The following is a 27,626-nucleotide window of genomic DNA, read 5'->3' as shown; positions in this document are numbered from 1 at the left end:
TAGAGCGAGATCTCACTCGAAGTAATACGGTCACGTCAGAAATCTTCAGAACTGCCATTTAAACCCCGACAGCTCATCATCTGCCGTGTCTTCCCTGTGCAGATGAAGGAGTAAAACCTGACAGACTGCATCAGTAGACAAGCATAATAAGGATTTTATATCTCAGGCTGGTTAAGAAAGTAGGTTTATTCAACGTCTGTGCTATCGCAATCATTTACCTGCCGTTCGATTTGAAATCCAGCCTACTTTGACATATATGACATATAGTTGTATTATATTTGGAAATAATGCGATGTTGAACAAGTGAATGAAACGCCTGAAGTTAAATTTTATCTTGAACACCCGACCACTTCATATTTGATAGCAAATTTTTAAATTATCCACCGAATATAAATGTTACATGACGCTAAATCCTGTGTCCATTGTCTTTATGAAGATATGACGGGATGGCGAGATGTTTAACATTTTAAATACGCAACGTAGGTATTGCAACTTTGGCATGATATTATCACACTTATGCACTACATAGTGAAATAAGTGTTTAGGTTTTGTTTCTATTTCACGATATACATCGATACATTTGCCGTCACCAGTCCATGTTCAAAATTATTTAGAAAATTTCCCCTGATTGTAAGCTATATTTTTATTAATATTTATATTTTGTTTTGTTTTTACCCCTGCTGTACCCTTACCGTCGTTCTCGGTTATAACTTAACTGTGAAAGGTAGAACACCGCTGATAACCTTGGTAACGATTTCCCGAGCGTACGAATGGTGTATAACCCTTTAAAAGTATACAGTCACCTGTAATCTAAATATGCCCATATATGGTCAAAGGGGCGTTCCTTGGTATTCAAAATGCCCATGTGAGGGTGCTGTTTTTAAAAAGCGGCCACCCGCTTAAAATCTGTGGTTGGTCAGATTTTCTCTTTCCATGGTAACTGTGGCAAAATTGGGAAAAGGTGACAGTATACCTTTAACAGCTAGTACTACAATCTGGTGGGAGGAGAAATATTCTATGCTGAGTGTCCTCTTCCTTTAACTTGTTCAATCTCCTCCTCCCCTTGACAGGTCAAAACTTACCATTGATAACAATGTGTATGGGCCGAACCATGCTGGTGAAAAGGTTACAAGTTGAAAGTTTGGTTGTCACAGCGTTCGTTTTCTGGTATAGGAGATTGTCATTATTTACAGCAACTTATGGAGTCTGAAACTGGGGGCATTCTCTTCCCGGTTCTCTTTTTTGAAATAATACAATGAGAACAATAAGATTCGGCCAACCAATTGGCTAAAAGCTTCTCAGATACTTAATGTAATGTAAGGCCTTCGGGGTTTTTGTATCTTTCAACTCCATTAGATGATACTGTTGAAGAGTTTTAAAAGAGTTGGCCGACGGTAACTCGGGCGGGTAAGTTATGTTTGATACAGTACCAATCTGTCTAATGAAGGCACAACATGAATTTTCTGGCTTCTTCATTTCTAACTTATTTCAAAGGTTACCCACTTTGGAACAATAAACAAAAAATGGCCTCGTGTTCGTTGAAATGCAATGACTGTGTTAGCGACTTTTATGACGTGTGTAACCCATATCGCTCATGCCCAGAACCGGTGTGCATTTTCTAAATTAAATGGAGAAGATGGTGGTTTCACGTAAAGCCGCTTATCAAGTTATGCCTTCTGGCGAGCCATTAAAATCCGAAGTCGGCCTTACGAATTGGCATTTTTTTATGAAATGGAAGGAAACCGATATGGTATTGCATTGAAGAGTTTAGAGTGCCAATTTAACGTCATCTTAGTCTTCTAGAATAAAACGCTTTTCTGTCAGTGTCAGTGTACTCGCATCTCTCTCCCCTCAAGGTCACATTTTCGGTCGCACTCTATAAATTGTTCTTTCGTGCGAATGAAAAGGGCAAATTTCGCCGAAAAATTAAAAAAGGATTTGAGTGTTTGGCCTTTCAGTCGCTAGTGGCTAGATGCGCATATATGAGGAACGCCAGAAGCGAAATATATTTAGATTAATCTGTCAATATCGGTGAGTGTCTCAGTTTCCAAGAATCTTGGTCTTCTGTTTCTATTAATAAAATGTTCGTCGTTTCTATCTGCCATATTAATGAAAAACGCAAAATTCGTCTAAAAAGTAATTTGAGTACTTAGATTTTGAGCTGCTAGCAATAAGATGTGTACACGACATGAACGTCAGAAGCGGGCTATGTTTAGATTTTTCTCTCAACAGAGGTGCGTTCTTAGTCAATTCCTAGGGTAAAGGCACCGGTTGTTTGTTTCCATCGATAGAAAAATGATGTTTTTATCTGTATAAGGAAGATTAAGATACATGTCAACTTTCGAGCGGGAAGAAGAAAGTCACAAATGAGGCAATATATAACATGAGATCGCTGGTTACTCTTGATTTGACGATAAGACCAGAGGGAAAAAAATCTTGTTTATCGGATTTTTTTGACCAAGGTTCAGGAGCGGCGAGCTAAATTTTTTTTTATTTTTTTTTTTGCTGGCGATCAAATAATAGTCATAATGTACTAACCTTGACAAAAACGGAGAAATTTCAGCAAAAAATTGACCCAGTTTGGGTCGCGATCTGCAAAATTCAGACGTCGCAACAACGTGTTGACAGAGCTCAGCTAAACCTGCCACCTCTGGCTGGTCCATCATTAATGAATGAATGGAGTGCAACGTAATTCATTTATTAGAATGAGGGTATACTGAGAGAAGACGTCTCATTCAGAGTCCCACATGCCCGCGAAAACCCGACGAAATGTAGGGCGCCGCCAGCGGCGGTAATAATTTGCAATGCAGAAGTATGAATTTGCTGAAATCAAAAAGAACATTCCAATTCGGGCAAAGTATAGGCGGTGATTCCGATGAACAATTTATTTTTTTCTTTCTGGCCTAATGGAATATCATTGATGACGAGGACGATAACGACTACGACGACAGTGATGATGATGATGATGATGATGATGATGATGATGATGATGATGATGATGGTGCTGATGATGATGATGGTTGTGGTGGTGGTGTGGTGGTGGTGGTGATGATGATGATGATGATGATGATGAATGATGATGATGATGATGATGATGATGATGATGATGATGATGATGATGATGATGATGGTTGTGGTGGTGGTGGTGGTGGTGGTGGTGGTGGTGGTGATGATGATGATGATGATGATGGTGGTGGTGGTGGATGATGATGATGATGATGATGATGATGATGATGATGATGGTGATGATGACGACGACGGTCATGTGGTGGTGATGATTGGTGTAAAGAAGATTGCATGATGCTAATGATGATGAAGGAAGGATCAGTCGCACTCCCGGGAGTTTTATTCCAAAACATTTTAATCAAGTTTTTTTTTTTATATTGCAGTATCCAAGTTACACCGTAGGTGTTTAAATGTGAAATAAAGAATGCCTTTAAAGGGAGGATGTCGTCGGAACTGCGTGTGTGCAACTTTCTTGTTTACAAACAATGTATTTTATGCATCATATCGAGATGCATGACGCTAACATAGCTGCAACATTTAAAGTTTACGATATTCCTTGTTAACAAAGATGTTTAACCTTCATAAATCGCCAACGTACTCTAGTCGTATCATCTTCGTTTGCCAAGCTGTATGCTTCCCGAAAACAGAGTTTTAAAAGGTAGCTAGTGGGAAGTAATGGACCCGTGCGAGTGGACGATGTAGTCGTAGGGATCACTGGCAACCTTTTAACACAGTTCCGACGACAGCCTCCCTTTAAATTATAATAAATGCAAAAATGCGTCAAATATTTAAAGCGCAATTAAGTAAGTAACACGGTATGTTTTTAATTGTGAAATAAAAAATGCCTTTAATTAAAATTAAAAAAATGTATAAATGTATCAAATATATAAAAGTGCGTAAATCAATATTAAAATGTGATACTTGCTCAGCGATAGGTTGCAGCGTTTTTGTGTAAAAGTTAATGTGTTAGTTAAGTACTGATAAATGTGTTAGTTAGTTAGGTACTGATCCCTTATCATTTAGAAAACATAAGCCTAACAGGTGTAATCGGCTAAATGGAAGCGACTCGAATGCACATACCTTGCCGGTGCGTTTGTTATTGACTTTGTCAAAGTTAATCCGCTGATAATCTGGTGACAGCGTCTACAGATTAGTAATTTACCCTTGCTTGCTTTGGCGCATTAGGCAATCAAACACATCAGATAATAGACGCAGCACAGTGACAAAACTTCTTGTAGGATTGTCAAGGGACAAATACATTGCACAGGGAAGGAAAAAGGAAATGGTTACAAAACTTGTGCTAACATACGACCAAGACATTACACTCTGTAAAGGTTGGCAGTAAGCCTTATAAATCTTTATTGGCAATACATATAATATTCAAACGTATTTTCTATAAAATAAACAATATCAAGGAGAAACCTATGCTAAGACCAAGACCCTCTAGCCCCACCCCACCCCCGGGGACGGATATGTAAGCAATACCCTATCTTTTAATCGTAGACATCAACACCTGAACAGTAAGTGTTAAATTTAATGTGCATGCGTCTGATTGTTGGCGATTTTCTGCCGTAACACCACTGGCGGCGCTGTGCATTCCAATTGCTTCAGACACCACTGCACTGTACTACATGATTACACTGAGGATTTACACCACGTTGCGCCAGCCGACCGTGCTCAAAATCCGTGCAAGAAAACTACAGGGACTACCTCCAGGGAAAATCGTTAAAATTTGTATAAGGGAGAGAGGGTATTTTGTCTTGTATCAGCGGGTGTGCGAATTTCATTTTTGTCATTATTGGTAAAAAATGTAACCAATACAGAAAACAGAATAAAAGTAAAGGCGCATCTGAAAGATACTGAGTCCAACCTACCATATGTAAATATGTACCATATGACGTGTTATCATTCCGCGGTTTAAGCTCACAGTTATCCTTCACAATATAGATAGCATTTCAGTCGTAGGCGGCGCCTGTCGTAAGGGATCTCGATGTATCACGAATTTGATATTAGTGATTGTCACATAGGACCTACAGCACACCCTTATTATTACAATACATGGAGTGCCCGAGGGCTCAAGTGACTGAAGTAATACTTGCAAAAACAAAACTTCTTTGCAAATTCTAAGACTCTGTCATCGTTACCATGGAAATGAATACATGATTTTTGAATGATCAACCCACCAGCGTGACAACCATCTGAAACGTGAAATTTGAAAGTGACAATATGAAAATCATCATAATTAAATACACTGTAACATTCTCTCCCTTTAGTCGCATCTGTTGAATTCTCAGGGATTTTTTATATGCGAAATGCCAATACTTGCCGTTCTTGTTGTTAAAGATTGTTTTTTTTTCATATGACATGACAAAACTGAGTAAGGAGAGAACAGAGTTAATACCACAGGCTCTAGAGTCAATGCAGGCGAACCGCTAGCCGCCACTGATACAATAAAAATTATTGTATCAGTGGCGGCTAGCGGTTCTCCTGCATTGACTCTAGAGCACAGGCGTGATGTTTTCTGGGTAGTTTCTATAAGTGTAGTTTATTCTACGTTTCGACGTTCTCTTCCGTAGCCTAGGTGATTAGGCTACGGAAGAGAACGTCGAAACGTAGAATAAACTACACTTATAGAAACTACCCAGAAAACATCACGCCTGTGCTCTAGAGCCTGTGGTTAATACGTTAATAAGTTAATACGTTGTAGAAGTTAATACGAATACGAATACGAATACGAATACGCAAATGGTGTTTGTTCAAAAAGCTCTCCTCCAAAGACGACTGACCGTTTGTCATGTTTGTTTTAAAATCTACTCTAAGGGACTGGTCAGTTTCTTCAGCCTGGGGGGCCGGTGGATTCATGGGGGGTCACCCTGTTTTTGACTTTGGTGATAGGGGGGGTCACCATGTTTTTGAAATGAATGCCCAATAGGGGGGGTCAGTGTGTTTTTGAATTTTGACACAGGCTCATCATTGCCTAAAATGCTAGTGTCAGCCACAAAATTCATCATTCAGTTGTATTTTTCGGCGCGCCCTTCGGGCGCGTAACTTTAATAATCAGTCATATTTTTCAGCACGCCCAACTTTAACATATCAAGCATACATACATCAGAGATATCTGTATGTTCAATATTTTTCAGCGTGCTCTTCAAGCTCATTACTTTAATATATCATACATCTTTCAGCATGCCCTTCAGGTGCATGACTTTAATATACAAGGCATATATATCAGAGATATCAGGATGTTTCATATTTTTTGGCGCGCCCTTCGGGCGCCATACTTTCAGAGATATCTTGATGTTTGCTAAGTGAAAGTGTACCATTATGAAATCTGATTTCATTGAAAAGGATGACAAATTCCTGATACTTTTCTGTTCTCTCTGTGAGAATTCAGTATGAGAAAGCAACATGCACAAATATTTCACAATATATATTGATACAGTGACTTATTTTAGAGATAGAAAAATGACAAGATATCTTTCCTTCTCATTGATGCAATTATTTTCCTTTGTTTCATAGGTTTTCTGTAGAAAGATGCTTTTTTATGAACAAAATAACAGTTAAAAAGGCAGTTTTTGTCATTATTAGCTGTGCTTTTATGGTTTCAATGTTACACAAGAAAAGGTCCTCTCAGACACTGTACACATCAGATTTGGCTAAAAAACTCTCTATGGCTCCTCAATAGATTTAATTGGATGGTTGGCAAGTCTTAACACCCATCAAAGTTTTTGATTCACTGCTTTTTCCTCTTTGATATTAATGATTGACATCCATTTCTGTACAACAGTTCAGGACATCTGGTTAAGCAGAGAAAGTGTGAAATACATTCACAGCTCATTCAAAATACAGCTCATTCAAAATGTACTGTATTTAAACTTTAAGATTGACACTTTGAAATTCCTATCTTACAACTGACATGTCAACAATTTCACTAAAACATAGAATGACTATTAAAATATAAATATATGTAAAAATGTAAAATATAATATATATATATATATATATATATATATATATATATATATATATTTATATATAATTTATATATATTTATATATATATATATATATATATATATAAATTATATATATATATATATATATATATAATTTATGTCCATCTTTTGTTTTACCTTTGTCGCGCCGGGGGGGGGGGGGGGGTCACCCTGTTTTAGAAATTTGGAATAGGGGGGGTCACCCTGTTTTCAAAATTTGGAATAGGGGGTCAGCCACTTTTTGACGTCGGCAAAAAATAATCCACCCCCCCCCCCCCCCCCCCCCCCCCCCAGGCCGAAGAAACTGACAGTCCATAATGATAGCAACGGCAGTTTTGGACCTTGGGCCTAAAACGATTGGATTTTTTTCAACTGTCAGAATATTGAAGTATGAGATATTATCATAAAAACTACTTACTTGTAATGTTCTACGATGAAGACAGAACTTTATATAAAGGTTCGAAATTTGGACTAAAAATATTTCCAGTGACTCGAATACGCATGCGAATACGAGTACGAAAATAACTTCAGCTTAGTTTCAGAAAACTCGAAAATCTGTAGGGCGCCAGCGCAGCAGTAGCAGCGGAAGTCGACCTGGTGCAGTGGACTTGTGTTGCATTCTGGGTAAGACGTCCATTTTGTGGCTGTGGTCGTGTGATTTTTGTGTTCCGTATTCGAGGTGTGTACCTCTCTGTCGTGATCTGCGTCAAGGATAATGTCCTTAAGTTGACAGAATATATGCACATTATCGAATATTAGGTCCGTCGACCCTTTGAAAAAAATCCTGCACCTCGACTGCCCCTAACATTGCAAAATTTGGCACAAGAGACACCACAAGTCACAAGGTGGCCGAGAGATCGAGAACAGGCAAAGGGCAGAAGCTTGTGTTTACAAGCTTTTCTTTTGCTTGTCTTTGAGTGTCCAGGTATTTACCGAACTGGTTGTATTAAGCTTGGTAGTTGCAGCTTAAAATGGATTCAGCATTAGCAAGTCTGAAGGCCCAGATCCAGTCTACGGCTGGTGCCATACCTATACGAAATGAAAAAGGTGAGTGCTGTTGTTGTTTCACTCTACAAAGTTACATTCTCGGGGTTCATTTCCGATAGACTATACACTCATGGATTGAATATTGAGACCCACGGTTGTCGATCACGGACGGAAAAAAAACGAGTTGCACTTGTATGGATTCGGATGGAAGGGGTTCTCGTGTAGAAAATGTTACCCAAATCTGCAATCTTGTTGGAAAACCAATCAATGAAACGATGTATCTGTGTGGCACACTGTCAACATGTCAATCTTGGAGGAGATCAAAGAACACAAGTGACATTGTTTTTGGTGTGTCTTGATTTCCCCTAGGTGAACTTACTATGCAGAAAGTGAAGGTGCAGCGTTATGTGTCAGGAAAAAGGTAAGTTTGTCGTTGTGGAATTAATATCAAAATACTTTCAAAATCAAATCATTTCATGGTGTTGGTACATTCCCAATTCTGTTCCTTCTATCTCTTGAACTTCCAAGGTACTAACAAAAAATTGTTCAAGGCAGAAAAAATACAAAACAATTTTTTTCACCTGTTTTGTAAAATCTATAAGTAGACTACATCTGCTCATTGAGGGCCATTGAGACTTTGGTATTCAATAGACCAGCCTGTTTCCAGCCAAGTGAAGGAGGTCAAGTTTTGTATGTCAGTGTGATATGTGAATGAATTAACTGGGCTTGATAGCTTTTAGATAGGCATTTAATGTGTTTTTTTTGGTTGACAATGTATTTTATAGGCCAGACTATGCACCTGAATCGAGTGATGAAGAAGAGGAAGAACTTGAAGTAGCATTCATCAGCGGAAAAAAAACAGCCCAACAGGAAGCTGAACAGGAGGAGCTGAATGAGGAGGAGGAGGACCGCCGATTACAGAGAATCAGACAACGTCACAGAGAAACAGAAGATCATGAAGCAGAGACCAGGTAGGTTGCCTCAGAGTTCCACAGCTGCCACAAAATGCTACCATGACTATTTTTAAATCAGCAAATATGAGAATGTCATGTGTTGTAAATGTTAGGTCAATTCATTTATAGCAGTTCTGTGTGTCCATTCTCTCATAATACGCAAGGAGTCTCTGGTTGCTTGTTGATGGAAATAGGTAGTCAGGACGGTAATTAATTAGCAAGTACAATTTTAAGAAATGAGTGAAGAAAGAAATTAACATAGAACATCGCATGAATTTGTTGATTGTATGATCTGTAACATTTACAATTTACATACAAATGCTAAACCATGAGAGCTGAATTTTTTTGTGTACTCATTAACACTAGCCTTTTGATATAGTTCTGTTGTATTAGAAGTGACAGTTTGAAAATAGTGTATGAATCAAGTGCTGAAGTCATGACAGATCTGATTTTACAACAAAAAAGTCACAGTAACTTTCGGGTAGAGTAACTATGATAAAACCAAGCAACTGCATTGGTATGTATCACCAAAGGTGAGACTAAAAGTTTGCTGTTTTCGTTCAAAGGACGGCAAGACACACTGAGCTACCAGAAATCCTGTCAGGAAGTGAGGAGGGTGAAGACGATGATGAAGATGACTACAGGAGACGACCTGACATTGAGATGGAAGAGAGCAGTGAAGAAGAAGAGGAGGAACTGGAAGAGGATGAAATCGAACGGAGGAGAAGCCTGATGAAGCAGCGTGCCAGAGAGCGGATGCAGATGGAAGAGGAGGTGATGGATGTTGGGGAGGAGGAAGAGGAGCACGAATCGGAGGAGGAATCGTCTGAATATGAAGAGTACTCAGATTCTGAGGAGGAAACTGGACCGCGATTGAAACCAGTGTTTGTGGCAAGTGAGTCATCTGATTTTTTGCAGTGACTGTGCAATGATTTAACTGTTAGGGCTTTAATCCTGAACACCTTCAATACAATATTGGTGTCTGATGAAGATGGAGTCCGATTTGAATCACAATATATTAATTCAACCAGGAACCTTTGATAGGAATTTGAATTATTCCCTTGTATATACTGACAGTTTCATTCACTGGTTCAATCAGTCGGTTGATCATATCATGAATGCTTGTGTTGATGCTTGTCAAAGGGACAGTAACTGGAACTTTTGATGATTTTGTCACTATTTTTGTCTTTATGTTGACTGCAAGTTCTTGTTCTACTCCCCCAGGCATGTTGATACACCCATTAGCTTACCAACACAGCATAATAACGTAGTTTTGATAGCACTTGCTGATAACAGACTTTTCTTTTGAATTCCTTCAAATAGGAAAGACAGAATAACAATTCAAGAGAAAGAAATAGAAGCCAAGAGGCGAAGGGAACTGGAAAATGAAGCTAGAAAACTTGCAGAAGAGAGAAAGAAGCAATCTATTAAGGTAAACATAGAAAACAAAATTGTCTGAGAACATTTTCTCGATGCAGATGTCATACAAATGTGTACTCAAAAACAGATTTCATGTGATAGAAAGGATTATCCGTCATATTTGATATTTCTTCACCATGTCCATGATAGGCAACTTTATTGTTTGTACATGTTTTGTGGGGTTTGTTTCTCTGTACCTGTATACGTTCAATGTGTATATTTGTCTGACTTTGATCATCAATTGCATGAAGCATACTAAATGTACATGGATATATGTAATATGTATCTGTGTGTATGTATGGAATTGGTGTAAATAATGTATGTATGCAGATATGTAATGGAATGTATGTGTATTTATATATGAATATATGTATGTGTGTGTATGTATGTACTTTATATATTTGTAAGACTGTATGTGTACGTAACATGAATGTACATATTTGTGCATGTGTTTGGTTGGCTATGTAAAGGAAGTTTGGATGAGGGGGTTGGCCCCTGCTCATAGACTGATTTTGTTTCTTCACTGTTCTTGTAGATGGTTGAAGACGAGGCCAGAAAAGAACTTCAACAGGAGCAAAACGCCAAAGATCCCAGTGACGTGGTACAAACAGATGACGAGAATGACGAGGAAGAGTACGAAGCCTGGAAGGTACGAGAGTTGAAGAGAATTAAAAGAGCTAGAGAAGAAAGAGAACAGTAAGTGAAGCTAATCAATCATCAATAAATGAAGATTAGAATTGATGTCATCTACGTGAATCTTTCTCACATGACTGTAGTTGAACAGCTTAAGGGACAAAGTCGGCCATTTTTCATGAATTTTGTTTGATGCAAGATACTTCTTATATTGCTTGACATGTTGAAAGATAATGAATGGGTGACCATGCATATATTTGACCCTGGTTTTATACACAATACATGGAACCATCGCGAAAATGAATTGAGGTGAAGTACTACGAATTACGTCAAAATTAAGTTTTGGTGTCATTTTCTTGAAACTTTGCACAAATATTCTTGGAAGTTGTGCAAGTGCAAAAATGAAATAAAAAATGAGGTCACCACGCTTGTTTCCATGGAAACGGAGTTAAAATGGCGTCGTTAGAAATAAAATAAAAATGATATATTCACTTAAACTAAAGAAAGCAATTATAAAACGCTTAGGAAATGAGTTAAATTTAATAAATACCAAGACTTAAGATCCATATCTATCAAATGTATAGTTTTCATGATGTTTGTGAAGAAATTTAACATAAGTATCTATTACAAAATGAGGATATCGAAATTATATCACTACATAATTTTCTAACTTTCTTCCTGTCGCTTTGAATGGTGTCATTTTGACCAAACTTGGCGAATAAACTCCTGACATAATACCATTTAGTTTACACTTTTAATAAAAGGGTGTCACCACGCTACTTTTTACAATATCTCCAGGTGAATGGGTAATTTGCGCCATATAAATGGGAGAGAAATGTTAATTTTTCGCTCATATTGAATAAAAACCAGCTTCCTAGGGGGTCAAAAAATGACAAGGTTATAGGTCACATGTATTTCTAAGACACTGGGTCAAAAAATTAGGTAAAAGCGCAATTTCAACACAATGACAGTTGATGTTAAATACATGCGCTACAAAATAACCCATTTGCGGCAGGCTGGAGTTAAATCTGCGCAGAAACGTTCTAAAGCGTGTGCGCGTCGAATTCGTCGCCCTTCACCTTAATGGTCATGACCATTAATTCATTTTCGGGATGATGTCATTTAATTCTAAAACCGGGGTCGAATATATGCATGGTCACCCATTCATTCAGTATCTTTCAACATGTCAAACAATATAAGAAGTATCTTGCACCAAATGAAATCCATGAAAAATGGCCGACTTTGTCCCTTTAAGATAACCAAATAGATGATGTATAGGCCATGTCTGAAGATCAGTGATAGAGGGCCAGTCACATTCTGTCATTCTCAAATGCTCACATCCCCCCCCCCAGCCGCTTTCCTCTCACCCTGAACATTTTACATTCAGTGTTCAAGAATTCATGGTGATGTGGTTTCTGTCTTCATGTTACATATGCTTTAAAAACTGATCAAACGTACTGTGAATCTGAAAAGTTTAAAAATCCACCACGTGATCACGCCCAGCCAATGGTGTGCACCTATATTGAAATGAAAAATGGAGCAACCATTTCCTTGTTCTCTGTGTTGTTGTACAGGATGGAGAAAGAACGTCTAGAGGTGGACCGTCTCCGCAACATGACAGAGGAAGAGAGAAGAGCTGAAGCTAGGAATAACCCCAAGGTGGTTACCAACAAAGCACAGAAAGGCAAATACAGATTTTTACAGAAGTACTATCACCGTGGTGCCTTCTTTCTGGTAAGTTACTTTCCATTTGAATGTTGTTTCTTTGCATGGCCTATTTAGGATTTCCAGCGTTGTGTTGCTATTTTCAATATTGATACCAAAACCAAGGGCTAGTTTGACAAAAGTACAATATGGTGAGCCAAACAAATCTTAGCGCACCAATTTACAGTGTATGGAATAGTTTTGTCGTGTTGTGGACATCAATTTCTTTCCCATGGCTTTTTAAAGAAATCCAGATTTCTTAGACCATTCTGTTTTCACTGTTTTGTTTTTGTGAAAATAGAAAATTAATTAACACAGTGCGTGTGGCCATTATGAGATTCAGATATTGGGCAGCTTTTGTTGACATGTTTGTTGTATTCTGAAATTGCATGGGGAACCATTACTTCTATTCTTGCTTGTGAAAGAAAAAGGTTTAAGATTTCTTATGGGAAAGTTTGAGCAAAGTTCAAAACTTTCTTTTCGAGACATGTACAATATTACCTGAAGGATTTATTTCATACGGCGTGTTCAGGCGGTGTGGGTCATGTCGCAAAGCACCATGGGTAATTTCCAACGCCTGGCTCGCATTTTGCATCCAGTACGCAAGCGGCTCACTTCCGGCCAAGAAACCCGCTCGATCAAGGCTGTGTGTTTCGCGTTTGTTCTCCGTATGTTATACATCTTTGAAGGTAAGAAACTTATTTATTAGTTGTTTCATTCTACTTGTGTGTCATTTTAATTCAGTCTGGGGTCTATTCGAACCGATTTAGCCACGGGTTGCAGCTCGGCGTGAAGCATACAAAATTACAAGCGTACGGCCTACGCAGCTACGGGAACCACAGACAGCTGACCGGGCCATTGTGTTGTGGGGCCCGTATGTTGTGATTTAGCGACTCGTGCTCTAAAGTTCGTTCGGTAGAGGTGTTTTAAATGACGTTTGGAGACGGTGGTCCAAAAATACGTGAAACGTTGTAACAACAGTAGTCATCTTTAGTTTTTTGTTAGTTATTAGTGGAGATATGCATCATGAAGTGTATAAAAGCTACAAGCTATATGTTCGTCCCTGGTTCGTCCATAAAAAAAATCCGGAGTGTCTATTGACAGGCGCCTGTCAATAGCCACGGCCCCCCCAAAAAAACCCGTTTGCTATCAGTGCTCTCCTGTAATGAAGCATATGATGACAATGCTATGACAATGCTATTTTTTGCCGTGTATGCTAGGTTCCATGTTGAAATGGGTATAAAAAATTATTACCAAAACTAACCAATGCCAGCAAGAGGGTTACTTTTGAGGAGATGAGGGGCACTGTAATTGCTGTTGATGCTTCAATGCTATTGCACAGAGGGACATACGGGTGTGCTGCGTGTAAAAGTAAGATGTACTAAATTTGACATGGAGCAGCAAGTTTAGAAAAGTATCAGCCTTCATGACTTAGTTTGTTCTTAACCCTGGAAAATTGTTTTCAGTCTTGATGTATGGCATAATTGTGTTACCCCAGGAAAAGAGACTGTCTGCTTTGTGTTTATATCTGTGTTCGTTCAATGGGATTAACACGACTTCTTGAGTTTACTAAAGCAGTGGTACTTGTTTTTCACTAAATTCTAGGTATTTTTTTTGTTTCAGCTATGTAAAGTACGTGATGAAGTGGTTATATGCACTGAAAGCCCATGGTATTCAGCCAATATTGGTATTTGATGGCATTCCATTACCAGCTAAGAAAGATGTAGATGACACACATAAAAGGTTTGTGTACATTTTCTTCATACCTCAATGCTCCGCAGAACTACCTTGAATAGAAGAATTTCGCATGCAGACATACAAAATTCACAAAATCTCAAAGGTTAAGTTGAGTGCACAGTTTTTTTCATGACCTTTTTTTACAATTATTCTGTATCATCATGTGGTGCCAGAATTCATTCACATCAAGACCATTTACAGTCTTTATATTTGCCTTGCTCATGGGTCATTTTTACAGATATTAAAGCAGAGAACATGCAGCGGCCATTACTAGAGGAAAAGCATTATTAGAAGAAAATAAAATTCAAGAAGCCAACACTCAGTTTCAAAGAGGGGTCACAGTGATATTTCAAATGGTGACTGCAGTCATAAAGGTAAATTATCACATACCATTTGTTTTTACTGAATCTGTTTGGTTACTGATAGCACTACTTGTTAGCTCATATTTGGTATGTATATAAATACCAAAACGAGCTTATATGGTGAGTCGGTGGCATCTGTATGTCTGAATGTATGTATGTATGACCGAAGATTCAGACCTTTTGGCATATGGGGCTCCAAAGGTACAGATGTTTATGATGATACAGTGACTAATATGTTCATGTAAATGTAAACAGTTGCTTTGAACTATTTATTGATTGCTAGTACTCCCTTCATTGGACTGACAGCTGTTACAGGAGTGTGTTATCCTAAACTTGTCTCACTCTACTGTCTATGATGTTACTGGTATTCACTGTACGTAGTATGACACAGTGTCAGTGTAAGGATTCAGCTTTGTTTTTGGTCATGGACTTAGACTGCATGGAAACCAATACATGACAGAACACCACCTTAGTAATGTTACATGTTACATGTGATACATCAGTATTGTCTTGTTACTCCACAGTTAAATGCTCTACTCCCTCTTTACCTAGGTACTGTTTAAGGCACATTTAGAAGATGGCGGAGGAATTCTCATAGAACAGGAGAAGCTACATCTTTGAATTCCCATGGACTTTTGAAAATTTGTGTGGTTGTGTATCCTACTGGGGTGTTACTATTTGAAAAATATAAATAATGTCGGTTTTGTCGTAGCAACCAACTGGTGACAAAGATATTTTTGAGGTAATGACTATGTTCATTTTATAAGATTTCTACTTATGACAATGCGAGTGTTGTATGTTCGAAAGTACTTTTATTCAATATGGACAGTACATACATGAAGGGATACCCATGGTGTCAGTATTCACTCAGTTGTAACAGGAACACTTCAAACGCAAATGTCAGGTGTACAAAGTTCCTTTGACAGTTCCAGAGTGAACAGCTACCATACACAGCTTGACCAGTTTTACATAACAATTAACTGTACACAGCAGATGCATGGCTGATGATGACCTTACAGTGTTGTGTTCATTTATTTCAGACACTGCCACACATATCAGTCATACTAAAGAAATCATCACAGTTTTCAGCATCTATGTCTATCTGCTCACCCGCTTCAATAGTATTCCATACACCAGTTATGGTATCATCACCTCCATCAGTGGATGAACATTGGATACTGGATAAATGCTGGAGTGTTAAACAGAAAATGAATACCTATTTACCTCAGTCACCTGAAAATTGTATATCACTACTGGCAATTTATTGAAGGAAATTTCGAACTCTGTCAAAAATACAAAAACATTTATTATTGATACATAGGGTACAGCAGCCGTATGCAGTAAAACTTTACAACATTGCTCTCAGTTACAACACTGTTTTTATGCATGTTCTTATACACCTACTGCCATTCATGTGCTCAATTCATTTCTATTTTATTTATAGTTCAGGGGGTCCAAATACAAACAACACATTTAACTTGGTCTGTGCCTGAGTATCTGGAGCCTTCTATTTTTAGCAAGATGCCACTATCACTTCGATAATTTATGTAAAAGTTAACAATTGTATTCAGATCACAGCCACTTAGACGTCATGGCACACAACCATTTGCTAAAAATGTTTTGCAAAATTGACATGGAATGATAATTCAAGGAATAAAGAGTTCTAAAACAGTAATTGTCTTAAATACGAAATAAGGCATGAATGAACTGTGATTGTGTAAGTGAGATATTTGACTTGTCTACCTGCCTGTATTTGTGTATAACCACTAACAGTATGTAACAAAATTAGTTATTTTAATCACTTAAGATAATAAGTACTGGTACTGTATACATAGAATCCACTCCATACAGGCTATTGCAGAAAAATTTATGAAACTGCGCTCTTACTTGTGTATTGTACGACCACATTGGCCCACAATGAAGGGATAACCACCTATTAGCAAAGTGGCTGTACATGGTTTTCAGAAATTGCTGGTACTTTTCTGGACACCTAACATCCTTGATAGAGTCTACTGCAAAGGACTTGATATTATATGCCAACATTGGCCAAGGCATTCTACTCAAGGGTAGGTACAGACACTGGCTATCTTCCCTTTGACACCTGGAACTTTAGTCAGGTGATAAACAGTGTTTTCTTGTTCATGGCTCTTTAGTGTCTGCAGTGCTTTTGATAATAGATCTATAGAGTCCAACGGAACAAATGGGGGAACTAACTCTGAAGAAACATTTTCAATTAAATATTGTTGGAATAATTGAGTTAGGAGACTAATTTTCTGTTTCGTTGATAATTTTGTGAAACCAACAAGTGTATTATTCAAGTACTCCCCACGACTCTGCATAGGATTGGTAAATTTAACTGGACTGAAGGCAGCCATTGGTGATGATGGAAAGGGACTCGCAGATGCCTTTTTTGGTGTTGAGGATGGTTGCAGCCATGTATTCATAACAGCACTGAAGTCATCCATATAGGAAATGTTGAAATGATTTTCAGCATCGTCAATAGTCTTGAATCTTCCTTGCAGGGTTTTACTCACACGTGTCCTACATGCATTCCCTTAAACATTAAAAAAATTTAAAAGAAAAAAATTATATGTATGCCATGCAAGATAATGAAGCATTCATTCTGTTAAAAAATATGTCACTCATTTTTGTTCCAATTCCCCTACAAGAACACATTTTTTAGCTACTATAGACTATAGTCCATAGAAGCTATTGGGATGGGTATCCGTCCGGCGTCATGTCTGTATGTATGTCCGTTTGTGAGGCATCCGTCCACTCAAATATCTTGAGAACCACAGTACTTACTGATTTGATATTTGTTGTGTAGATGAAAAATATGATTATGAGAAACTTTTTTTTAATGTTTTGATATTGTTGAAAATATGCAAATTAGTGCCAAAAAGGCGTTTTTGGTAAAAAATATTCTTCATAACCGCTGGTCAGACAGCTTTGTTATTTGGTATACAGGTCCCTAGGGATAACCCAACTTAGATTTGTTCAAATTGTGGTGAACTATGCAAATCCGTATTTTTAAGGAATTTTTTTGTCATTTTTGGTCAAAACTTTATTTCATCAAAACCGCTCGTCTGACAGCTTTGATATTTGATATACAGCTTCCTACAGATGAACTAAATATGATATATTGGATATATGACGAAATCTGCAATTTTGCATTTTTGGTGCAATTTTTGCCATTTTTGGTCGAAAAATGTGTTTATCAAAAACTACTCTGGTGCCTTTGATATTTGGTATACGGGTTCTGAGGGGTTGTCTTAGTGTGATATATTGAAATTTGATGAAATCTTCAATTTTTGTATTTTTGGGTCAATTTTTGCCATTTTGGGTCAAAATATGTTTCTCGAAAGTTGATAGCTTTGATATTTGGTATACAGGTTCCTAGGCTTTATCTCAATGTAATATATTGAAATTATGTATATATTGAAATGATAATGAAATCTTCAATTTTGTATTTTTGCAGCTAATTTTGCCATTTTTGGTCAGGCCATCCTGAAATGAGCTATCAAAGATATCCACCTTCTTCATCAATACATGTGTCACAAAAAATTATTCTCTACATAACACAGAAGAGCTCTGTCGACTGTTGGGCCGCTTGTTTTTTCAAAACCGCTGGTCAGACAGCTTTAATATTTGGTTTACAGGTCCCTAGGATGACCTTTGTGTGATAATTTCATACAGTCGGGAAATACTTAATTTTGTATCCATGTCTATAATAGTTTCAGGGACTTTGGCCCTATGTTTACTTGTAAGGTACACATAAAATGTACCTAAAGTCACCTACAAGACACACCAGTTTCAAGAAAAATGTTTATAATCCATATTTACATGCAATAGATTCATTGTGTTACCTTCACACCTGTGTTCCCCGGTTTTTTCACTGACAGCAGCAGCACAACAACTCCAAAACTCTGTGTTATGCATGTTGTGCCATTGTGAAGAACCATGTTCACTATTGTAATACAGTGCCACAAACTTGACAAGGGCAGCATCCTCTTTGGAAGTCCAAGGTCGTCATTTGTCACTAACTTGATTTGGAGGGGCCTTAAGAAATATGGAGAAAAGCAATAAATTAATCGATCAATTAATTGATTAATTAAAACAAATGGCATTCCAAAACAACAACAAACCAAGCTGTGACGAAGACTTGGGCCCATCCTATTTAATTATTTACAGTACTTTGTACAGTGTCATACAGTATCATACTTACAAAATCTTGGTTAAAGAGATCTACGCCTGGTGGACTGACATGTTCAGTAATTCTTTGTTTCTTCAGATGTCTGGGTGTTGGGTCCTGGTCTTGTGGATGAATGTTGCTATGTACAAAAAAAAGTTTACATGAAGTCAATATGTAATAGGACAATCACACCTATATTTACTTACAGACAAATAGTCTGTGATTTACTGAACATGGATATTAGAAATACGAATATATATATTAACCATGGACGTGTACAAGAGCTCTCGTACGTACATTGACGTAACAGGAAATTTAGTATTACGTGAGTCAGACTTTCCTTGTGCTGTGTTGGCCCATGGAGGTAAGGAAAGACTTACCTCTATGGTTTGCCCTAGCTCTGGGTCCATAGCTGTGGTGTTTTCAGACGGGTTTTTACTTTTTGGGGGATTATTTTGACTTTCACGACTTTTTAACCCGCACCACAGCTATGGGAAAATCCCATAGGCGAGACTCCAAATTCGCATGCAAGCACCCTTTGCGCAAGTTTTGTCGACGATATTTCGAAAATTTCACGTTCAAATCACATCTGCTTACACTCATCGATAACCTAGTTATTAGGGACTAACCACGATAAAAAATCCGCACAAAATTCACCGCGGCATCTTCGCGCAGTTGCACTCGAACGTGAGTTACACAGGCGAAACATAGGCCATACTGCATAGACACTGTCGATAGCCCGTCGACCACATAAACAATACTCAGTATAACACGAACATTTTAAACGCTAATGTTAACGATCATCGGAAGGGGCGCTTAGGGGCGCTTTATCAATTTTATGTTGTTATAGACATGAAAAGCACTGTACTGTTTTTAGAAAAGGTATCGCCCGCACCGTTTTAGTGCTAGCGGTGCATAAACATAGCTAATTAACTTTCTCTGTCGTCATGTAAATCACTATCATCGTAAGTCAGTAGGTCGATGTCAACCCGGTGTACAACGTTAATGTAATCGTTCCGAAGGGATGGAAAATGTGTCTCAACTAGCTTCTTAACGTATCGTTTTGAATATCAAGCATTGTCACTTGAACGATCACAAAACTAGCAAAAACTGACGTTTCTCTTACCTTTCCCGCTGCCGACTTTCCGAGTCCGTGTATTCCGCCATGGTGGATTTTACTGCGCTCTGATTGGTCAATTTAGCGATCGCGCGAGGGCGTATGTCATGACCCACACCGCCTGCGGCGTGTTCAATGGAAATTATGTGTAGCGCCACCAGTGTTTGGTTTTACTTTTTGTTTTGCAGTTTGTTTTTACAATAAGATACCAGATTCTCATAGTACTGTATGATCTGATTGTCATACTTTCATTTATCTGACAGTTATTGTGAATTCCAACTCACATACGGACACAACTGTAACAGCAAGAAAAAATCAGATGTAATATAATATCATATCAAAATAATGTGAAATTTAATGTGTTTCAGGACAAAGAAGAGACTGTTTTCAAACAAGATTTTTCATCGCCCACACTGGAAGATCACTTTGATAAGTCTGTGTTACCCAAAGTCATGCAGGTATGTGTTTCTGTAATGCCCATCTATGTTACATACAGGTAGATTTGTCCAGCTTTACTCTTTAACCCTTTCAGAACCATGGTTTAGCCCAAATTCGTTGTTATCAATGGTGATTGTTGACCAGTTCACAGTCAATTAGGGTAGACAGGTTAATATCCACCTAGTCTTCTCCTAAGACTGCACTGTACGGTATTTGGTAGCTGCAATAATTGTAGCTTTGATAGGCTGGGTCGCGCGGCTTGGTCTTCTGTCGTGGGGCTTGCGCGATGCCCAACCAAGGCCACAATTCCATCCTATACAGCACTGCAGATCTACAATGCACGCACAAGGCACACTCTGGGCCGCATTATCAGCAAATCTCGCCTTACTGTGTACAAATTTCACCATAATTCTGCTCTCGGATAATTTTACTGTAGAATTGTTATAACCTCATATTGATGGTCAACTGTACTCTTGGCAGCTGAAAAATTAGAGTTTTATGACTCTGGCACAAAGTCAATTCAAACTTGAACGCCATCTTTACTCAACACTTTTGACTCTGATGACATACACAGTACGCGATTGGTTCTTGCCTTAATCCTCGTTACATATACAGTACTCCATTGGCTCTTGTCTACTATGCTCAATTTAGACAGATGTTTAATCTGGGCTCTTTTCAAGTATTTTTACACAGGGTACCACACTATACTGATTCTTATCACTCTAGATTTTGTAGAAACGTACAGTCACCTGTGTCTGTCAATATATAGCATTATCCTGTGTTGAATTCCCCACTGGGCCTGCAATAGTTATCTTCTATCACAGTTACATGTATGTAGGGAAACAATTGAAAGGACGTTGAAAGTTTGGATCCACCACCGTATTAGATAGTATATCAAGCATGAATACATGATGCAAATTAGCCAGGGTGCAGTCACTATATATGATAGAGTAATTACCCTCCAGTATCTCTGAGTAAACCAATGTTTTCACTGGCAGTTTTGCACTTCAAAGGCAGATTGCATGTGTTCGTTTTGTATCTGTATACTTTGAACTTGGCAATACTGAGTAGTAATGACGTTGAACTCTGTGACATCCCCACTCGGTGTATGAAATGCACCGGAACTTGTGTGTGAAAGAAGAGCTCCAACAGTAATGGCTGACGTCAGGATTGCGCTGAAAACTCTTGTGTCATCCATGAAGCATACTTCATTACACTTTGTTTCTTTCAGCATGATTAACCCTTTGAGTGCTGTATTTTTTCCCACCAAAATTTTAGTGCAACATTTAACCATTCTTATGAACTTTTCTGTAATATTTCTGATAATTTTGGACCAAATGAACACAATATTCCACCAGCCACAATGTTTTATCAAAATTTTTGCAAAATCTGACAAAAATTGACTGTGGTATATTTAAAAAGTGCGACAAAAATTGACTGTGTCGCTCAAAGGGTTAAGCAGTGATGCCACAGAGACTGTGGCAGCTATTTTGTCATGTGTCATAAAATGTTGTTTTTGAAGGAGAAAATCCAAAAATCTTGTATCCATGATATAAAGTGTCAGAGTGTAAGCAATCCTGAGGATTCAAATTAGCTGTTGTATGTGCCAGTCTTCTGTTGACAAACATTGATATACTGTATTACACATTATGTTATTGTGTTTCAGGTCAAAAATTTTGGTCGCTCTGGTCGTACAAAGTACACTCACCTGGTAGACCAAGACACAACGCAGTTTGATTCACCATGGGCCTCGGACACAACAATGAACTTGAAATTCCAGAATGCCCATGCCGCTGGTTTGAAACAGAGCTTTGACAAGCCCACTTCCAGGAAGAGGAAAAAGCTGACGTAGAAATATCCATGGTAATTTTCGTCAGGGTTCTAAGACAAGAAAACTACTTTCACATGGTGAATTCCCTAATGAAGAATGTGATAGCGATATGTGCTTCAAAGATATTGGAAATCTAGCCATATCGTAATGGCTGTTATTGTTTGCAGGAGATCCATGTATTCATCCCCAATTTTCATGTTCAAGTATGTTTTTCACAATGTCCTGACAAAGTGAATCTGCAAGCATTCTATTTGAAGTTTCATGATTTGTGATAGATTTAAGTCTTTTTAAATGAAGTTGGTCAAAATAAATGTCGATGTCAAGGTATGCAGCACATTGCTTTTGTCACTTGCCATGAAAGTAAAATCTGAAAAACTTCAGTTTTTCAGTAAAACAACACAACATAAACATTCAAAGTCAGATGGACATTTCAAAATATGTTATGCTGGAAGATTTATTTTTTTTACAAGTTTTAATTAGCCTGACCAGATGAACAGATATACCTGACAGGAAAATACTTTTCATCCGTGAAACATTGATGCCTTTTTGTTCACAGAAAGTGTTTCTTGTCTCATAACTGTAGCTCATTTTAAATGTTCCAATTCATTCCTCGAAAGTTATTTGCATTTCTCTACTACCTGGAAAACAAATTTGAAGAGGATATTTTTACGTCATTATTTTCATATTCCAACTTTTTTGTGCGCTCAGCACCAAAACACAGCAGACTCAGACATATTGATCATAATTTAGCACAACCTTAGGTAGACTGAAAGATACAGTCGTGTGCAGGCGCTCCGGCGCACTGCGACCTATGACCCTTTACTAGGACTGAAGGCACACTGTTGAAATCCTCTTCTCCAACAAATTTTGTTGGAACGAATCATATTACAGGAATGAGTTAATTGACAGTATGTAGGGTAACAGGACCGCCCACATTGTCTCTCATTATGTCATTATGTACGAAAATAGCCCACGTGATGAATATTCAAATTACACTTCCATGATTTCCATATTTGAGAAGTCTGTAAAGTCAGTTGTGGGCGGTGCTTTTTTCTTTTGAGTTTGCCGCGGCAAAGTACAGTGTGCCTGCAGTCGTAGTAAAGGGTCCTAGGTCGCAGTGCACCGGAGTGCCTGCACACGACTGAATCTTTCAGTCTAAACACTTAGGTAAAGAATAAAAAGAAGTTGCTTCACTATTTGGGAATACACATTTGTTGTGACTGAAACAGCTGCAGGATATTAATCTTGATTTCAGATCCCAGAGGACACATTCAAATGTGAATCCCTGGTGTTAAAAACAAAAGTTTACTTCAAAGTAACCTGATGTGGTGCAGTGTAACTCTACTGACCTCTGTGACTGGTGCCCTCTACACTGAAGCTGTCTGTTATAGAGACAGCAATGCCACTGGTTTCAAATGATAATGTGTGATGGGGCCTAAGTTGCCTCATGTCATTTTGTCTCCTATGAGGAAAATGTGTAAATTTTTAACGAAAATTATGGTATATTTCCTTTGACAAGTAAATAAACAATGTGTATGCCAAAACCATTGTGTTACTGTTATTTTACATGTAAAGATCAACATATGTAGGAGAATTGTTCAAAGAAATATCTATTACCATACATTAAGTTTACCTTGGATAGCCAATGGCAATATTAGACTGTTTAATGTTTGAGCCTATTATTTGGATATCTACGAACAAAAAGTTTGCATGGCTGGTTCTCGTTGTCAGTCATTTGGTCTATGACAGCTATGTGTACTCAGGTATGTCATTGGCATTATTGTATGCAACCCTGTACTAAGCTAGAACCCTGTCACATTGAAAGGCTTTCAAGCTAGTCCAAACAAGCAAAATGCTACAGAATATTGAACCATGTGTTACGTGCAGAGAAAACGAACAAAAGGGTGAACTCAGCAGTTAACGTTTAAACAAAATTTATTACGAAAATAAAACTAATTGCTAAGTCAGGGATAGAGTACAAACTTTAAAAGTGTACAGACTACTTATCTCAGCTGGGACGGCAAAGCTCCAGTCTCAGAGTTGTAACAGTCAGTTGGATGAATGAACAGTCCTTGCAGGCTTGAAGATGCATAAAGTCCACAGTATAAATCCAGCGTTGGCAGTGAAGGTCTTGAAAAGTCTTGAGAATGACTACTGCTGGAGTTTAGTAACACACAAGAGACACGATCCCAAAAGTCTGACTGCAAGCCTGCTGTCCCAGTATTTATACTCATGTGTTTACATAAGCATATAAGAACAATCTAGAACTTTTATTGACATGCTAATTACTGTTCTAAAATTATCTCTCTTACACAACTAATCAACTTTCCAGAACATTCCAAACATGACTAATTGAATTCAAGGTTGTGAGGTCATTAAGGGCAGTGACCTTGAGAATGTTCTAGACTAATTGAACTCAGGTCATGATGAGTGTGGGGAAATGACCTACATAACACACCCCCTCTTCAAAAAAAGAAAATTTTTCAAAGAAAAATCTTTCTTTTACAAATGTAATCTTAAAAGTGTGAACAACAATAAACTCTAAATACGAGAGAGACAGTCTGCAATTAAATTGTCTCTGCCTTTGATATGTCGAATGTCAAGATTAAACTCCTGTAACATTAAACTCCATCTTAGCAATCTCTGATTTTTGCCTTTAAATTTCTGCAGAAAAACAAGAGGGTTGTGATCAATATAAACCACTATTGGCTGATTTGAAGAAGTAACATAAACTTCAAAATGCTGTAAAGCTAATATCGAAGATAAACACTCTTTTCAATTGTAGAGTAGTTTCTCTGGGATTTGTTAAATTTGTGTGAAAAGTAGCAAACAGGATGTCCCATGACTATCTTCCTGCAATTTGTTGTTGGAAAACTTGAAATGGCACTGAATTTGGCATAAAGTATGCACGGCAAAGTCCGGTTATTTTTACTGAGTTCGATAAAGTCATTGTTCGGCAAATACTTGGCTTCCTCCTGGAAATATTCCGCTTTCGCAGGATTCAGTCTGTCTCGATGTTGTTCCATTGAATTACTGTCGCAGACATCTTCGTTGTGATAGATGATGTTTGTCCTTGTTGGAATGTCTGGGAACAAATGTTCATGGATTGGTTCTTTCAGCTGTTGTTGTTGTTCTGGCTGGAGGTGTGCCAACTTTGTAGACTCCAGCTTCTCCAGGATTTCTGAGTTCTGAAGCTTGACCGAGCCCAGCTTTGAGTTTAGAGTATTTTCACTCAAGTCAGTTTCAGTATCACTATCTTCATAATGGCCAGAACTGATGGTACTGACAGGCTGAGTTATAGTAAGATTATCCCTATCCAAATATGGCTTAAGCATATTTATGTGACATAGCTGTTTTTGTTTTCGCCTGTCAGGTGTTATTATGATGTAATTTAAATCACTCAATTTCTTATCAATTAGATATGGCCCAAAGTAACGAGCATGGAGTGGTTTGCCAGGAATCGGAAGTAGAACAAGAACCTTTTTGACCTGGTTCAAACTTCCGTTTTGAGGTGCTTTTATCATATCTGGTTTTCATTGACTGCTGAGATGACTTAAGATTTTCTCTGGCTAATTCACATGCTTTAGAGAGTTTTGTACGAAAATCTGACACATATTGCAAAATATTCAGACAATCATCGTCGTCAGACAGGAATTTCTCTTTAACGAGCTTAAGTGGGCCACGGACTGTATGTCCAAATACAAGCTCAAATGGGCTAAAACCAAGAGACTCTTGAATTGACTCTCTAACAGCAAAGAGCAGAAAATGAATTCCTTCATCCCACTGCTTCTCTGTGTCAAAACAGTAGGTCCTAATCATGTTTTTCAAAGTTTGATGAAATCGCTCAAGAGCACCCTGACTTTCTGGATGATAGGCGGATGACCTATACTGTTTAATGCCTAGCTGATCCATTACTTGTTGAAAAATACCAGACATAAAGTTGGAGCCTTGATCGGACTGGACACATTTAGGGAGGCCAAATAAAGTGAAAAATTTGACTAAAGCTCTCACTATAGTCTTTGTCTTTATGTTTCTCAGTGGTATGGCTTCGGGAACCGAGTTGATGTACACATAATTGTCAACATGTACTCATTTCCTGATCTTGTTTTTGGTAGGGGCCCAACACAGTCTATTAGTATCCTACTAAATGGTTCTTGAAATGCAGGAATTGGCTGTAAAGGGGCCATTGGAATAGTCTGATTTGGCTTTCCTACCATTTGACATGTGTGACAAGTTTTACAGAAATGTGCTACATCCTGCCTGAGATTAGGCCAATAAAAGTGACTGAGAATTTTATGATAAGTTTTCCTGACTCCTAAGTGACCAGCCCAGGGGGTTTCATGGGCCAGGCGCAATATTTCAGCACAGTAGGGCTTTGGAACCACAATTTGATGTTTTATAGCCCAATCGTCATCAACCAAAACATCTGGAGGTCTCCATTTACGCATGAGAATACCAGATTTTGTATAATAGGAAACAGAGCTATCTGAAGTTTTACCTTCATCATCTACCCTGTCAAACAAAGACAAAATATCTGGGTCTTTGTGTTGTTCTGCAATGAGATTTGATCGAGAAAATGTCTGACTTTGGTCAGCAGAAGTTTTACTGGAAGTTTCAAATCCACGAGGGATAACGGAATGATCCGTGTCAAACACCTGACTGAGAAAGGTGTCATTTAAGTCAACATCTGTGACATTATTTTTGAGAGTATTTTGATTCTCAGAAGTTTTCTTGGACATGGCTCGAGTAATAGCACATGAAGGAAATAAATCGGGTATCTCTTGTTCAATTGGCTCTGGATCCTGATCTAAAGTAGGATTATCAGTCACAAGTGGATTAGTAATGACCTTGTCCCCAGCAAGGTCGTTTCCAAGAAGAAGGTGAATCCCTTCAAAAGGCAAAAAAGGCCTAATACCTAAAGCCACAGGTCCAGAAACAAAGTCCGAAGACAAATAGACATTATGGAGAGGAACAGGAATGTAGTCATTACAATCTACCCCCTTAATAAGAACTTTAGAACCTGAAAATGACTTTTCAGAAAACGGCAGGGTATCTGCCAACAAAAGAGACTGGGAAGCCCCGGTATCTCTTAAAATTTTGACAGGGGTAGCGGAAGAAAAATCACTAGAAAGTGATATAAAACCATTATGAATAAATGGCTCAAAAATACCCATAATGCTATCTTGAGAAGAATTGACCTTGACCTCATTAATTGGGGATAAGAGGGATTTAACCTCAGAAAATGTGTTGCAC

General features: G+C 38.1%; 1 protein-coding gene and 1 long non-coding RNA gene across 4 annotated transcripts; both read left to right on the top strand.

Moving 5' to 3' along the window:
• The first annotated feature begins 7,603 nt into the window (after positions 1-7,603).
• Positions 7,604-23,917, top strand: LOC139140933 (microfibrillar-associated protein 1A-like). Its single transcript, XM_070710439.1, has 9 exons — positions 7,604-8,047; positions 8,357-8,408; positions 8,773-8,958; positions 9,507-9,839; positions 10,264-10,372; positions 10,895-11,055; positions 12,567-12,726; positions 20,473-20,562; positions 22,209-23,917. Exons 1-9 carry the CDS (start codon positions 7,972-7,974, stop codon positions 22,392-22,394), a joined length of 1,353 nt encoding a protein of 450 aa, XP_070566540.1. The 5' UTR covers positions 7,604-7,971; the 3' UTR covers positions 22,395-23,917.
• LOC139140934 (uncharacterized) lies at positions 12,737-18,506 on the top strand. 3 transcript variants are annotated; one of them, XR_011554103.1, is made up of 5 exons: positions 12,738-13,385; positions 14,320-14,439; positions 14,681-14,807; positions 15,348-15,537; positions 15,836-18,506. It is a non-coding gene; the product is annotated as an uncharacterized lncRNA (long non-coding RNA). The 3 variants fall into 3 exon arrangements; XR_011554104.1 differs by having other exon boundaries at positions 12,739-13,385; positions 14,684-14,807; XR_011554102.1 differs by lacking the exon at positions 15,836-18,506 and having other exon boundaries at positions 12,737-13,385; positions 14,672-14,807; positions 15,348-15,514.
• Positions 23,918-27,626: the final 3,709 nt, after the last annotated feature.

The sequence above is a fragment of the Ptychodera flava genome, chromosome 9, assembly GCF_041260155.1.
Source record: "Ptychodera flava strain L36383 chromosome 9, AS_Pfla_20210202, whole genome shotgun sequence".
Lineage (NCBI taxonomy): Eukaryota > Metazoa > Hemichordata > Enteropneusta > Ptychoderidae > Ptychodera > Ptychodera flava.
This window is presented reverse-complemented; position numbering and strand designations above follow the sequence as displayed.